Raw genomic sequence first — 15,243 nt, 5'->3', positions numbered from 1 at the left:
GGATTAATCTACTGAGATTTGGAAGATGGTTTCTTCTAGAAAAATTTAGATATTCGAGTTATCTTTCATTTCCAATTGGCGGTTATTGATTTGAGTTAATATTGAGCGAGATACGAATTTTATGCTCTTTTGTGCCAAATTGGACTTGGTATGGAATGTAGTTTTCATGATCGGTTTATTGTTGCTTTGTTTAGGCCAATGGTCTTGAAGTGAAGTTGTTATTGGATTTTCAAGTTGGTATAGGTATGTTACATCTCGGTAACATACGACGGTAAAACATAAATTATGTTTAATTACCATTCCGTGTTACATTGATCGGGTGTATGACTTGTTGGTTGTTGTAAATTGTTAAATGCCTTCGTTGTGATCTATGTTTATTATTGTGACATATTATTGGCATTTAGCATCGGGCATACTGTTATGACATTCATGTTGAGCCCTATCGTTCTTGTTAGCTCATTGTTGATATCCGTTGTTATCTGGCACTAGTTGTTTATCTCGGAATCATTGTGTGGCTGATAGGCCTATACACATGAGACCGTAGATGTGATTGAACAATCCCGTGATTAGTTCAGCCTTTTGAGGTGAGCGCTGGGATTGTGTAATCTAGTTCGTTCTGTTGTGCCATCATGTTATATCGTATCAGCTGCATGGAGGCCGAGTCAGGGGTGTTATTCAGCACAGCATGGCATACCTCGCATACTTGGCAGGGCGGTTTAGCTGCATGACAATGTAGCTCCCCTGTGTTGTTGCTCGAGCATTATTCCAGTTGTTATCGTACCGTTTGTTGGCTCCTGTGATCCCGATTATTCGTTGAGCCTTTCATGCATTGCATATTACATTTTACTATATGATTATGCATGATTTATGTTTATTGTTGTTATTGTTGAACCGTTTCATACCAGAATCTTAACCTCAGTTGTTTACTGGGGGGCTGCTTTGGTTGCTATTGGGCACCATGGTAGATCTCCCGAGCCGTTTTGCAGCATCAGGCTGAGGTTCCGTCAGTGGAGCTCGGGATTGAGGTTGGATTGCTTGGTTTCAGTTCGTTGGAGTCTCCTAGCTAGTCTTTTTGGTTGTCTTGGAGTTGTGTCAGTTCTGTGTCGAATTTTATTTGCCGGGGAGATGCCCCGAGTATCTGTATGGGTGTTTGACATGTTATTATTTAGTTTGGATCAGTTTTAGTATATTTTAAAGACTTGCCGGCTTAGTTGAATTGATGTTTGAGAATTGTTGATGTGTGCCTGGCAGGTACTTTCATGTGACTGTATATGCTTATCGAGCGTCATTTTTGAGTCATTTTATTATTTTTCTGATGCTTGAGTTTTTCGGGATGTCCTATCTACGGGGAGGTCATGCCGAAATTTTTCTATGCCCTGAGGTACGTTTTAAATTATTTTAAACCATTTCCGCTGTAAATCTAAATCAAACTATTATTGTTTGATCATTAATTGTCATTAGAGTAAATGGGCCTCACATCTTGGTATCAGAGCGTAAACTGGGATACGCTCAAACTAGAGTCTAGGACACTCGAGTCTTGGCACTAAAATGGTTGTTGCGCATGTGTATGCTACTTGAAAACATGCTCATGTGATTATATGATTGTTTACTTCCATTCTAATTGTTTTGGTGTTTTATCATATAGAATGGATGGAGGTGGAGAAATTCCTGTTGATGAGATTCCTTTAGCTCGAGGTCGTGGACGTGGTAGACCTCGTGTACGTGTTGTTGATGATACTTTTGTGGAGCAAGCTGCTGATCAGTTAGAGCAGCTTAGGATGGATGAGTTAGTTGCGCGTTTCCATTCTATGCATCCTCCTCGATTCAGTGGTTCGGAGGGAGCTGAGAAAGTCGAGTTATCGATTTATGAGATTGAGGAATTGTTTGATTTGATTGAGTATCCTCCAGAGTGTCGATTGAGATTAGCTGTACATCAGTTGAAAGATCGTGCCAAAATGTGGTGGTCTACTACATTGATGACCTTAGATGCTCAGAGGATCATTCCATCATGGGATATATTCAAGCTGAAGTTTAAGGAGGGTTACTGTCCTCCATCATTCTACAGTTCTAAGGCTTCTGAGTTTCATAACCTGAAACAAGGCGATATGTCAGTTGCGGAGTATGCAGATTCTTTTTATGCTATGCTGAGATATGCTCCTCATGTTGCTGCTAGTCAGGTTGCGGTCGTTGAAAGTTTCATTGAAGGATTGAACGATCATCTGCACCGCACACTTTTGTTTCTACCGGTAAGCCACTGAATTATCTTGAGGCAGTGGAAATAGCAAAAAAGGCTGAAGCTAGTCTTAAGAGGAGTGGCAATCGAGTGCCTACCCAACATCATCAGTCGGGGAGGCAACAATTCAGTCCATCTGGTTCTGCATCTCTTCGTCCATGTGGGAAGCAATTTAAGAAGCCTGGTTCTAGTTCTTCGAGTTCAGGGAGTTCAGGGAACCGTGGTGGATATTGCTATAGTGGGCCTTACTGTGATCACTGTGGAGGCAAGCATTCCAGTAATCAGTGTGTTGGAGTTCAAGGGGTTTGCAATGTTTATGGTCGGCCTGGCCATTTTGCTAGAGTCTGTCCTAGTAAGACGGGGAAATCAGCCCAAGCAGGTAGTGGAGCTCAAAGTAATAGAATTCCAGCAGCGTCCCAGTCTTCCCATCAGCCTAGTCGCCCTTTGCATCAAAGCAGAGGACAAGGTGGTCAACAGAATCAGTCATCTGTTCATGTATTTGCCTTGACTGAGGATGAGGCACAGGTAGCTCCAGGTACTGTCATTACTGGTAACTGTACTCTATGTGGTTTTATAGTACGAGTGTTATTTGATACTGGAGCGTCTCATTCCTTTGTTTCTCATGCATTCGTTGTTTCGCATGATCTTCGCACCACTAGTATGAATTCCAATCTATCTGTTGCTACTCCGATGGGCAAAATGATTATCACTAATAATGTGGTGTTCAATGCGGTTTTGTTTCACGATGAAAATGTTCTGTATCTGAATCTCATAGTCCTACCTATGCATGACTTTGATTGCATCGTTGGTATGGATGTTTTGACTGCAAATCGTGCCACTGTTGACTGTTATCGAGGAATAGTTCGTTTCAGGCCTAGCTTTGCTCCTAAATGGAATTTCTATGGTCGTGGTTCTCAAGCCAAGATTCCTCTAGTTTCTGCCATTGAAATGAATCGATTGTTAGATTCTGGTCATGAAGGTTTTCTGGTTTATGCTGTTGATCTATCACAGGATGAGCGACGGATTTCTGATATTCATGTAGTTCGTGAGTTTCCTGATGTGTTTCCAGAAGAGATTCCTAGTTTTCCACCAGAACGAGAAGTTGAGTTCAGTATCGAATTAATGCCAGGAACTGAACCCATATCTCGAGCACCATATCGTTTAGCTCCTGTTGAGCTAAAAGAACTGAAAGAAAAATTACAGGATTTATTGAGTAAAGGCTATATTCGTCCGAGTTCTTCACCGTGGGGTGCACCGATTCTATTTGTCAAGAATAAAGATGGTACTGATGCGGATGTGTATTGATTATCGGCAACTGAATAAGTCTACTGTCAAGAATAAATATCCACTCCCTAGGATTGATGACTTATTTGATCAGTTGCAAAGTACTTCGGTGTACTCTAAGATTGATCTCCGTTCTGGGTACCATCAAGTGCGAGTTAGACAAGAAGATGTGCCGAAAACAGCTTTTCGCACGAGATACGGACACTTTGAATTTTTGGTTAAGCCTTTTGGTTTGACCAATGCTCCTGCTGTTTTTATGGACTTGATGAATCGAGTATTTCGTAAATATCTCGATCGTTTTGTGATTGTATTCATCGATGATATTCTTGTTTATTCCAAGTCCGAGGAAAATCATGCCAAACCCTTGAGGATAGTTCTTCGAATTCTTCAAAAGAAGCAGTTGTACGACAAACTATCCAAGTGTGAGTTTTGGTTAGATAGAGTCGTGTTTCTGGGCCATGTCATATCTCAACATGGTATTTCTGTCGATCCAAGTAAAGTGGAAGCAGTTCTGAACTGGGCATGACCGACCAATGTACCAGAGATTCGTAGTTTCATGGGTTTAGCTGGTTATTACCGAAGATTTATCGAAAATTTCTCAAATATTGCTAAACCTATCACTCAACTGACTCAGAAAAATCAGAGATTCATTTGGTCTGATGAATGTGAGTCAAGTTTTGTCGAGTTGAAGAAGAGATTGACTTCTGCACCAGTTCTTACCATTCCAAGTGGTTCTGGAGGATTTGTGGTTTGCACTGATGCATCGAATCGAAGATTAGGTTGTGTACTGATGCAGCATGGCAGAGTTGTGGCCTATGGTTCTCGTCAGTTGAAACCGCATGAGTCTAAGTATCATGTTCATGACTTGGAATTGGCTGCTATTGTTTTTGCTCTCAAGATTTGGAGGCATTATTTGTTTGGGGAGCAATTTGTAATCTATTCTGATCACAAAAGCTTGAAGTATCTGTTCTCTCAGTCAGATCTAAATATGAGACAGAGACGTTGGATGGATCTTTTGAAAGATTATGATTGTGAGATCCAGTATCATCCGGGAAAAGTGAATGTCATTGTCGATGCCTTGAGTCGTAAGGTTGTTGACGTTAATTTATCCTCGATTCATGTTTCTAAGTTACGAGAGGATATTTGCAACTCTGGGTTGGATTTTCAAATCCAAGGTAATGTTGTTTGTGTATCTCAGATTTCTGTTGAGCCAGAGTTGATTCAGATTGTAAAGTCAGCTCAGAAAACTGATGATCGAGTTCTGAAATCTTATGAGTTAGTATCTCAAGGACACCAATCTGGTTTCTCAATTCACTCAGATGATTCTCTTCGGTTGAATGATAGATTGGTTGTCCCAGATATTCCTGAATTGCGTACAGCCATCCTTAAAGAAGCTCATTGTACTCGATATAGTATCCACCCAGGAGGAAGGAAAATGTATCATATTCTACGGCCTCAGTTTTGGTGGAAGAATATGAAACAGGATGTGGCTGAGTTTGTGTCTCGTTGTATGATCTGTCAACAAGTCAAAGCGGAACGAATGAGACTGGGAGGATTACTGCATAGCCTTGAGGTTCCTCGGTGGAACTGGGAGCACGTGTCTATGGATTTTGTCACGCATTTGCCACGTACTTCTCGTCATTTCGATGCCATTTGGGTGATTGTCAATAGGTTATCTAAATCGGCACACTTTATTCCGTATGAGAGGACGTATTCGTACAAGAAAATGGATCGTCTGTATATTGAAAATGTTGTGAGACTTCATGGAGTTCCAGTTGCAATAGTCTCAGATCGTGACCCTAGATTCACATCAAAATTTTGGACTAGTTTCCAAAAAGAAATGGGTACACGACTTACGATGAGTACTGCGTACCATCCTCAGACAGATGGTCAGACAGAGCGTACGATTCAGACACTCGAGGATCTGATTCGAGCTGTAGTCATTGATTTTAAAGACAGTTGGCAGGACGGTTTACCACTAGTAGAATTTTCATATAACAACAGTTTCCAGGTGACTATTGGTATGGCTCCTTTCGAAGCTTTGTACGGCAGACGATGTCGATCACCTCTTTGTTGGGATGAATTTGGCGAGAAGCAGTTGACTGGACCTAACATTGTTCAGGAAATGCATGATAAAGTCCAGTTGATTCGTCAGAGAATGAAAGCTGCCCAAGATCGGCAAGCTAGTTATGCTAACAGACGTCGTCGACCTCTAGAGTTTCAAGTTGGAGATTTTGTGTTTCTGAGAATCTTTCCGTTTAGAGGTGTTGTTCGCTTTGGTATGAGAGGTAAGTTGTCACCTCGTTTCGTTGGCCCCTACGAGATTGTTGAGCGTATTGGGACTTGGGCTTATCGTTTGGATTTTCCCCAGTCATTGTCTGGCATCCACGATGTTTTCCATGTTTCTATGTTGCGTAAGTATGAGCCCGATCCATCTGATGTGATTCAGCCTGATGAGGTTGAACTCGACCCTTCTCTATCGTATACTGAGTATCCTGTCTGTATCTTGGATCGTAAAGATAAAGTTTTACGCAATAACGTTATACCACTTGTACGTGTTCAGTGGTCAAGGCATGGTGTAGAAGAATCAACGTGGGAAACAGAAGAGAAGATGAGAGCATCTTATCCATATCTGTTTGATTCTTAATATTGTATTGTTGGTATCGTATCGTGTGTAACATGTATGTGTATAAACAGAAATTTCGAGGACGAAATTTGTTTTAAGGGGTGGAGAAGTGTAAGGCCCTTTAATTAATTATCCAGTGATTTGGCATAATTTGAATAATTATTGAGCTGTAAATTAAAATAATTATATATGCCAAATAAATTCAAGTAGTGTGTTAAAGATATGTATTTTAGAATATCGAAAAATTTAACGATATAAAATACATATAGAGTTTAAATAACACCCGAGAGCAAAATAATTAGAGACCGAGATAGATGAGCTTGAGTTACTATTTTAATAACCAAATACACAAGATATATATACAAATATACATATGCATACACACAACTTACCCAATTAGAGAAAAGAAACGAGAGAAAGGAAAGAAAGAAGGAAACCAATTTTCGCAACCCTTGGAGCAGCTGCGGGAAAGTTGCGATATCTCTTCCGTCCGGTGTCCAAATCTCGATCGGTCTGAAGGGGTGTCTTCTTAACATCCTAGGCTTCGATTCAAGATAGAAATCGTGAATTTTGAGCAAGGATACGAGTAGATCAAAGCTGCTGTTCCGGTGCTCTGTTTCTGCGCGAATTCTTCCAGTTTTTGGGTGAGCATTTTTGGGTTGCTGCGATTTTGTAGTTTGAATTTACCAAAATAAAACTTGTAGCTCTGTTTGTTACTTTCTATAGCCACTAGAATCATCGAATTTGGATAAGAAACGGATTTGTTATAATTTTTCTACCAAAACGTGTCAAAATGGAATTATGTGTTGGTGCTGTGTACAACACCTACTGTAATTCGGGTTTATGGCATATAAGCACTCGGATTCTAGGTTTTTGGTTAAAATAAAAGTTGTAGAGCTATGTGTTGTCTTCGTATTGATATAAGAATCGTTAAATTTCAGTAAGAATTGAGCAAGTTATGGTGTTTTTCTGAAACTGCGCAGTAGGAGAATTCTGTCCGAAAATCTGTTGAGTGGCAGTGTGTTCTTGAAAATTCTGGGATTAATCTACTGAGATTTGGAAGATGGTTTCTTCTAGAAAAAGTTAGATATTCGAGTTATCTTTCATTTCCAATTGGTGGTTATTGATTTGAGTTAATATTGAGCGAGATACGAATTTTATGCTCTTTTGTGCCAAATTGGACTTGGTATGGAATGTATTTTTAATGATCGGTTTATTGTTGCTTTGTTTAGGCCAATGGTCTTGAAGTGAAGTTGTTATTGGATTTTCAAGTTGGTATAGGTATGTTACATCTCGGTAACATACGACGGTAAAACATAAATTATGTTTAATTACCATTCTGTGTTACATTGATCGGGTGTATGACTTGTTAGTTGTTGTAAATTGTTAAATGCCTTCGTTGTGATCTATGTTTATTATTGCGACATATTATTGGCATTTAGCATCGGGCATACTGTTATGACATTCATGTGGAGCTCTATCGTTCTTGTTGGCCCATTGTTGATATCCGTTGTTATTTGGCACTGTTGTTTATCTCGGAATCATTGTGTGGCTGATAGGCCTATACACATGAGACCGTAGATGTGATTGAACAATCCCGTGATTAGTGCAGCCTTTTGAGGTGAGCACTGGGATTGTGTAATATAGTTCGTTCTGTTGTGTAATCATGTTATATCGTATCAGCTGCATGGAGGCCGAGTCAGGGGTGTTATTCAGCACAGCATGGCATACCTCGCATACTTGGCAGGGCGGTTTAGCTGCATGACGATGTAGCTCCCCTGTGTTGTTGCTCGAGCATTATTCCAGTTGTTATCGTACCAGTTTGTTGGCTCCTGTGATCCCGATTATTCGTTGAGCCTTTCATGCATTGCATATTACATTTTACTATATGATTATATGCATGATTTATGTTTATAGTTGTTATTGTTGAACCGTTTCATACCAGAATCATAACCTCAGTTGTTTACTGGGGGGCTGCTGTGGTTGCTATTAGGGCACCATGGTAGATCTCCCGAGCCGTTTTGCATCATCAGGCCGAGGTTCCACCAGTGGAGCTCGGGATTGAGGTTGGATTGCTTGGTTTCAGTTCGTTGGAGTCTCCCAGCTAGTCTTTTTGGTTGTTTTGGAGTTGTGTCAGTTCTGTGTCGAATTTTATTTGCCGGGGAGATGCCCCGAGTATCTGTATGGGTGTTTGACATGTTATTATTTAGTTTGGATCAGTTTTAGTATATTTTAAAGCCTTGCCGGCTTAGTTGAATTGATGTTTGAGAATTGTTGATATGTGCCTGGCAGGTACTTGCATGTGACTGTATATGTTTATCGCAGCATCAGTTTTGAGTCATTTTATTATTTTTCTGATGCTTGAGTTTTTCGGGATGTCCTACTTACGGGGAGGTCATGCCGAAATTTTTCTAGGCCCTGAGGTCCGTTTTAAATTATTTTAAACCATTTCCGCTACAAATCTAAATCAAACTATTATTGTTTGATCATTAATTGTCATTAGAGTAAATGGGTCTCACATGAAATCTCTAAGATAAAATTTTAAAACTAAATAAATGAATAAAATAAAGTACGTGACTAAACACCAAATTATTTTACTCGGAAAACTATTTTCTGTAATGTTTATTCATGGATTTTATATAATATTTTTGGAAAAAATGACATTGATATTGCTATTTGCATTCAAAGTCTCTCTTAAATATCAGAAACAACACATAGCGTGATGTATACTTTTACTAAAGCTACAAGTTTTGTGTAACATAAATTTTTTAAAAAACTTATTTCTGATTAAGGTTGATATTGTAGGATTAAGTTGCAAATATGAAAAATAATATTTTCGGTCTTGTAACTTGCCCATTTTTTATTTTTGGTCATATTATCAGTAAATTCACGATTTGCACTCTTTTCCTCAATTTTGGTCTTTTTCAAAGGAATGTTTACTTGGCACATGAAAATGAATATGTGTCACCAAAATATAGTGACGTGGATCCGAAAATGCTGACGCTCCTAGTGCCCTGCTGACATTCCATTTTTTGAATATGTTTTCTCGACTACTTGATTAATCTTTTTTATTCAAATTGCATGCATAAAATAAATAAATGTTGTTTGAATATATTTTATTTAAAAAAATTAGATTATATAACTATATATCAGATAAGAACGTTATCTAGGCAGGTGGCCTTGAAGTCCAAGTCTGCGGTTGACCCAAATGCTGGGATGATTAATGCAATATTAGTGTTATTCGTGTGTAAAATAAGACTAGGTCTTTTGTGAGACAATCTCATGAATCTTTATCTGTGAAACAAGTCAATCCTACCAATATTCACAAATGAATGATCCAAATAAGATATTTGTATTACAAAATACGACCCGCGAGACCGTCTCACACAAGTTTTTGCAGTAAAATAATGATTATTATGTATATGAATCATGATTATAAACAGATGCAAGTTGATGTATAAATTTTTTTCATAGTTTTAATTATTATTTAGAGAAAATAATATAATTATATTAAATATGTGATTTTTAAATATAATATATGAATTTTTTAATTTTTAAAGTGGATTAGATATTATAGTTATGAGTAACTTATACGAAAATATTATTTATCTAAATGAATATGATATTTTTGTAAAACTAATTGTTGTGTCAAAGTCGGATAGCTGAGGTCAGCTCCAACTCATTACGCTATCTTGTTGTAACTATTAACTTTAATGTAGTGTTAATTCTCACACCAAATACAAAACTCATTTCCAACCCATCAACTCTAAATTCTACGCTAAAAAATTATGTTCTCGGAATATTATCTATTACTTTATTCACAAGAATTAATTTATTCCTGAAAATATTTTTAAACAAGATAATTAAAATATCGAAAATATCTAAAATAATTTCTATAATAATATTCATTAGAAATATTTTTTTAACAAAATTACAATTTTATTGAAATAATCTAATATTATTGAAACTTAAAATCAACACATTATAAAAATAAATTCTAATTAAAAATACAAAAAAAATTAAAAAGAAAATGAATAAAAAAAAATTTGACGCTGTTGCTACCGTGTGCTTTGCACCAACCTAGCCCCGAAAATAGCAGTGGGTTAGATCGGAGATGTTCTAATACTTTCAAACTTTATATATAATATAAATATATATTTTTTAAAAAATCTACAACCACTAATTGCAAATTATTTCTAACCTTATATAATTTCTCAGTTCAATTACTGGGTTTTGCCTTGGGAATGGACAAGAAGGATAAAATCTAAGTCTTACCTGGGTATTATTTCAAAATTTTTTAGGGGGAAATTTGCGACTATCTCTCCCCTAATTTCTCCATTTTCCTCCTAAAAATTTCTCGTATATCAATAAAAATAAGGAAGAACAAAATAAAACAAAACGACATTCAATATTAATGTGAGGAAAAAAACTTGTTATTTTCTTTTATTTTTTTTTTCGGTAGATATTAACGTGTGTAACATAAATTTTATTTTAGCCACATGAGTTACATATAAGAGTATCAGTGCCTAATAAACAATATTTGACGGATTCAGTAGTTTCGAGGAAGGAATGACCAAAAATCTAAGTTATTGGAAACCAAAATTTAATAAGTTTTATAATTATTAAATCCAAAACATGCAAGTTACGAGATTAAAATTAATTTTTTTCCGGAACGTATTTATCCACAAAAACATACCAACAAAACAACCTATAAAAAATAAACTGTTTTCGCTTATCGATAGATTTTGAAATTCTTTTCATTTGTATGAACAACCAAAAATGTTTTTTATTAAAAAAAAATCTGAATCGAAGTGTTGGCTTCTGCGATTATAAAATGAGATTTTTGCAAACTTATATTGTATATAAAAAATATGAGAATATTTATCTTGTAAACTAGATGAAATTGGCTTTTTTTTGTTTGATATGCATTATAGACTATAAAATAAAAATGACTACTTTTTATTCCTCATTTTTCAGAATATTGCAAAATAGAGGTGTTAACAAAATGTTTTATGATCACCTATCGGGTCTGCAAATTCTAAATTGCTTATCTTTTTTTAAAAAAATATTAATAAAACAATATATAATGAGAAATAAATAAATATAAATACTATTAATGATGATGTTGATGTTAATACTGACAAAATAAAATTATTTATTTGGTGACATTTGTTAAATACACCTATTTTGCAATTTTTTAATGAAGAGTACAAGTTCATATTTTATTTTATTATTTTTATGACTTGCGAATTTGCAATCATTATCATTCGATTCGTTTTGATAAATTCCGGACTAACATAATAATCTGAAAATTACGTTAGTTAGATAAACCGTACTGATAAAGCTCTGAGTATTAAGCTTGCCCCAAAAAGTGTTTGTAAGGGCAACCGAATTTTTTATCATTGACCAATCATTCATCTGTGAGACGGGTCAACCCTACCGATATTCACAATAAAAAGTAATACTTTTAGCATAAAAAGTAATACTTTTTCATTGATGACCCAAATAAGATATATGTCTCACAAAATACGACCCGTGAGACCGTCTCACACAAGTTTTTGCTCAAATTTTATAGGACTCGTAATGGATCCGGTGTTTTTAACTTGCTAAAAGAATATCATAATTATATATGGTATTATCATATTATTATATTCAATTAGTTAAATGTATAGTCATTAGAAGCTTCATTAGAAAATTTGGTTGGTCAGTTGCCCATATGTTATTTTATTAAATTTAGAATTTGACTAAATCATGAAACTATAATCTTAAAAATTAAAATCTAAGGTAATTATTATAACGTAGTTTTTTAGAAGAACTTTTAGTATAAATTTCTGAAAATAAATATACAAATAAAATTATGAAAGTGAACTAAAATATTAAATATTAATTAATTACAAAAAAACGGGTGGATTCATACATGTTATTGTGGAATTTCAAAATTCAGTAGGGGCTAGGTGCAACTATCTCCAACTAGTCCCTGATCCCCACTTTTCTCCTATAAATTACCATCACAATCTCAGCAATTCACCATCTCCTTCCAAGTCAATTCTTGGTACATTACAAACCTTTGTGCTCACACTCTTTTCGAGCTCGGAAAATATTAAATATTGAGAATTGTTGATGTGTGTCTGGCAGGTACTTGCATGTGACTGTATATGTTTATCACAGCGTCAGTTTTGAGTCATTTTATTATTTTTCTGATGCTTGAGTTTTTCGAGATGTCCTATTTACGAGGAGGTCATGCCGAAATTTTTCTAGGCCCTGAGGTCCGTTTTAAATTATTTTAAACCATTTCCGCTACAAATCTAAATCAAACTATTATTGTTTGATCATTAATTGTCATTAGAGTAAATGGGCCTCACATGAAATCTCTAAGATAAAATTTTAAAACTAAATAAATGAATAAAATAAAGTACGTGAACTAAACACCAAATTATTTTACTCGGAAAACTATTTTCTGTAATGTTTAGTCATGGATTTTATATAATATTTTTGAAAAAATGACATTGATATTGCCCTTAACTTTAAAAATATTTGCATTCAAAGTCTCTCTTAATTATCAGAAACAACACATAGCATGATGTATACTTTTACGTACTAAAGCTACAAGTTTTGTTTAACATAAATTTTTTAAAAAACTTATTTCTGATTAAGGTTGATATTGTAGGATTAAGTTGCAAATATGAAAAATAATATTTTTCGGTCTTGTAACTTGCCCATTTTTTATTTTTGGTCATATTATCAGTAAATTCACGATTTTAATTCACTAACTTGCACTCTTTTCCTCAATTTTGGTCTTTTTCAAAGGAATGTTTACTTGGCACATGAAAATGAATATGTGTCACCAAAATATAGTGACGTGGATCCGAAAATGTTGACGTTCCTAGTGCCCTGCTGACATTCTATTTTTTTTCTCGACTATTTGATTAATCTTTTTTCTTCAAACTGCTTGCATAAAATAAGTAAATATTGTTTGAATATTTCTTTTTACCCTCAGTTTTGGTGATTGACTAAATAACAACATCGAGTTGTTATAGGAAATTTGCCGCTATATTGCTTTCATTTCACGTTTCCGACACTGATGGAAAGTCCAGCCTCTCAAGTGCTTTATTTACCAGCTGTAGATAATCTAATTTCTGGCCGCCTTACATTAAATAAAGACTTTTACTATCTAACAGTTGGTCAGAGATGTGGAAAGTGAACATGATACCTTTTCAATAAACATGATTCATACACAACTCTCGCGCACATTTCACATCTGCACTATCAAAATCTCTAAACATTTCTAAAATAAATACTTCAAGCTTTCTCATACAAACATGTTTATGATAATTATATCTTATCATCAAAGATCAAATTTGTGCTATACCAACAACTCAAGCCGTCAAGTCTGACCGTTGGAATTTTTGTATGTTGTCTGGTGAACCAAGAGCTTTTAAATATCAGAAGTATAAAATGATCACTTAGAGTTTCAATTAGGCAGTGATAAGTTCTAATTGAAGTTGATTGTTACAAGACAATGTAAAATTGAAGTCTTTTAGTGGAAACCTTCCAAAGTGAAAGAAGGTGTAACGTAGGAGTTTTATCTCCGAACATCCATAAAAATACTTATGTTATTAAATTACACACTTACATTCCTGCAAATCTTATTTCAAGTTTTTTATTGTTAAACTGTCAACTATAATATATCACTGGTCAAGCCAGACCGTTTCTGCCTTTATAATTTTTAGTGGTCCAGCAAGTCTTAGCCGTTCAAAATTAAACTGTTCAGATACACTTTTCAAAATCTTCATAGACATTATGAAGAAATATGCTCAATCTCCTGGGTTTGCCATTCTACTATGTTATCTCTTCGAACAACGAAAGATTCAGCTGGTGGACACAACCATGCTCCACAAAGTCAAGCTGTTGGACTGGAACACAATGGAAGCTTATGAGAAGAAAAATATTCCGACCACTGAGGAACTTCTCGATGTCAAGATTGAGAATGGAAAGGAACAAGAAAAAAAAAAAGAAGAAGAAGAAAATCAAGAAGCAAACTACCAAGGCTTCCAAGGTTAAAGCTCTAGCAAAGGAAACAAAGAAGAAACTGGTATTGTCCTCTGATTCTAATTCTGACACTGCAAGAGAGAATTTCCCCAAACACAAGTGTTCAGCGCCTCCATGAAGCTAGCAAAATTCAAGCCATCCACTGAACCCAAAGAAAATGCTGAAAATCCTAAGGTAAAAAGAATCAAGCTGATCAAGCATGTGAATGCTCCGATGGTTTCTGCTCCAATTCCATATGTTCTAATCTAAGTACTAACAAAATGTGTCACAATCAAATAATATTACATCTCATCTATGCAATCTGGGCTGCAGCTGATAGATCCCAAGGCCAAAGGAAAAGAAATTCTTGTAGAATAACAAAAACTAATAAACATTCAAACTGATATAAATGTCGCCATGGAGCGAATAAATCAAAGTGCCAAGGAGACAATGACAGAATTTGAAGATGGGTAGACTTCCGAACATTCATTCATTTTTTATTTATTAGAAAGGATAATCGAGTGAAGGAAGTTGTTGCCTTAGATCAAAAGATTCTGAAATGGGGAGAAACATAAATTATCTCTAAAGCTCTCAACGACAAGACTCTATTGAGACAAAACTCAAAGAAAGTTTCCTTCGTTATCTAATATAGCAAAAGAGGGAACTTTGTGACTCACATACCGACCACTAAAGATGATGGAGCTATCATAAGCCAACTTGAAATGGACGCACTGTAACGTCCCGAAAATTCGAAGGTCCACATGAACCACATGCATGCAAGATTATCAACTTCTTATGTGTTTTAATTAAATTGCTTTGATTTCATAAATTATTTATGATGTGCATATTTACATGTTTAAAATGTACTTCTCTGCTTGAATGCATAGAACTATATTTTAAAAGTTATTCGAGTTAAGGTCGAGGAACGGAGATCGATGGATGAAAAAAGGAAAATATTTTATTAAATAATTGTTTTTAATTATTTAAAATAAGGTTGATACTTTTTATTATTTTTGAAAATAGGGAGCTTTGAGTTAATTTTATATGTCGGGACATAATTTTTATCAGTATT

General features: G+C 35.4%; 1 protein-coding gene and 1 long non-coding RNA gene across 2 annotated transcripts in view; both read left to right on the top strand.

The window, feature by feature from the left end:
* Nucleotides 1-6,164, top strand: part of LOC142544466 (uncharacterized) — a 46,768-nt gene extending 40,604 nt beyond the window's left edge. The window contains exons 2-6 of the mRNA XM_075651512.1: nt 1,690-2,246; nt 2,291-3,529; nt 3,612-3,734; nt 4,560-5,254; nt 5,570-6,164. Coding sequence (XP_075507627.1) covers nt 1,690-2,246; nt 2,291-3,529; nt 3,612-3,734; nt 4,560-5,254; nt 5,570-6,164 — 3,209 coding nt within the window. The remainder of the gene's footprint in view (nt 1-1,689; nt 2,247-2,290; nt 3,530-3,611; nt 3,735-4,559; nt 5,255-5,569) is intronic.
* A 311-nt stretch (nt 6,165-6,475) lies between these two features.
* LOC142545013 (uncharacterized) lies at nt 6,476-8,588 on the top strand. Its single transcript, XR_012820195.1, has 2 exons — nt 6,476-6,787; nt 8,150-8,588. It is a non-coding gene; the product is annotated as an uncharacterized LOC142545013 (long non-coding RNA).
* Nucleotides 8,589-15,243: the final 6,655 nt, after the last annotated feature.

This window comes from Primulina tabacum, chromosome 5 (genome assembly GCF_025594145.1).
Source record: "Primulina tabacum isolate GXHZ01 chromosome 5, ASM2559414v2, whole genome shotgun sequence".
NCBI lineage: Eukaryota > Viridiplantae > Streptophyta > Magnoliopsida > Lamiales > Gesneriaceae > Primulina > Primulina tabacum.
The sequence above is the reverse complement of the archived record's forward strand: the minus strand, read 5'-3'. Positions and strand labels throughout refer to the sequence as shown.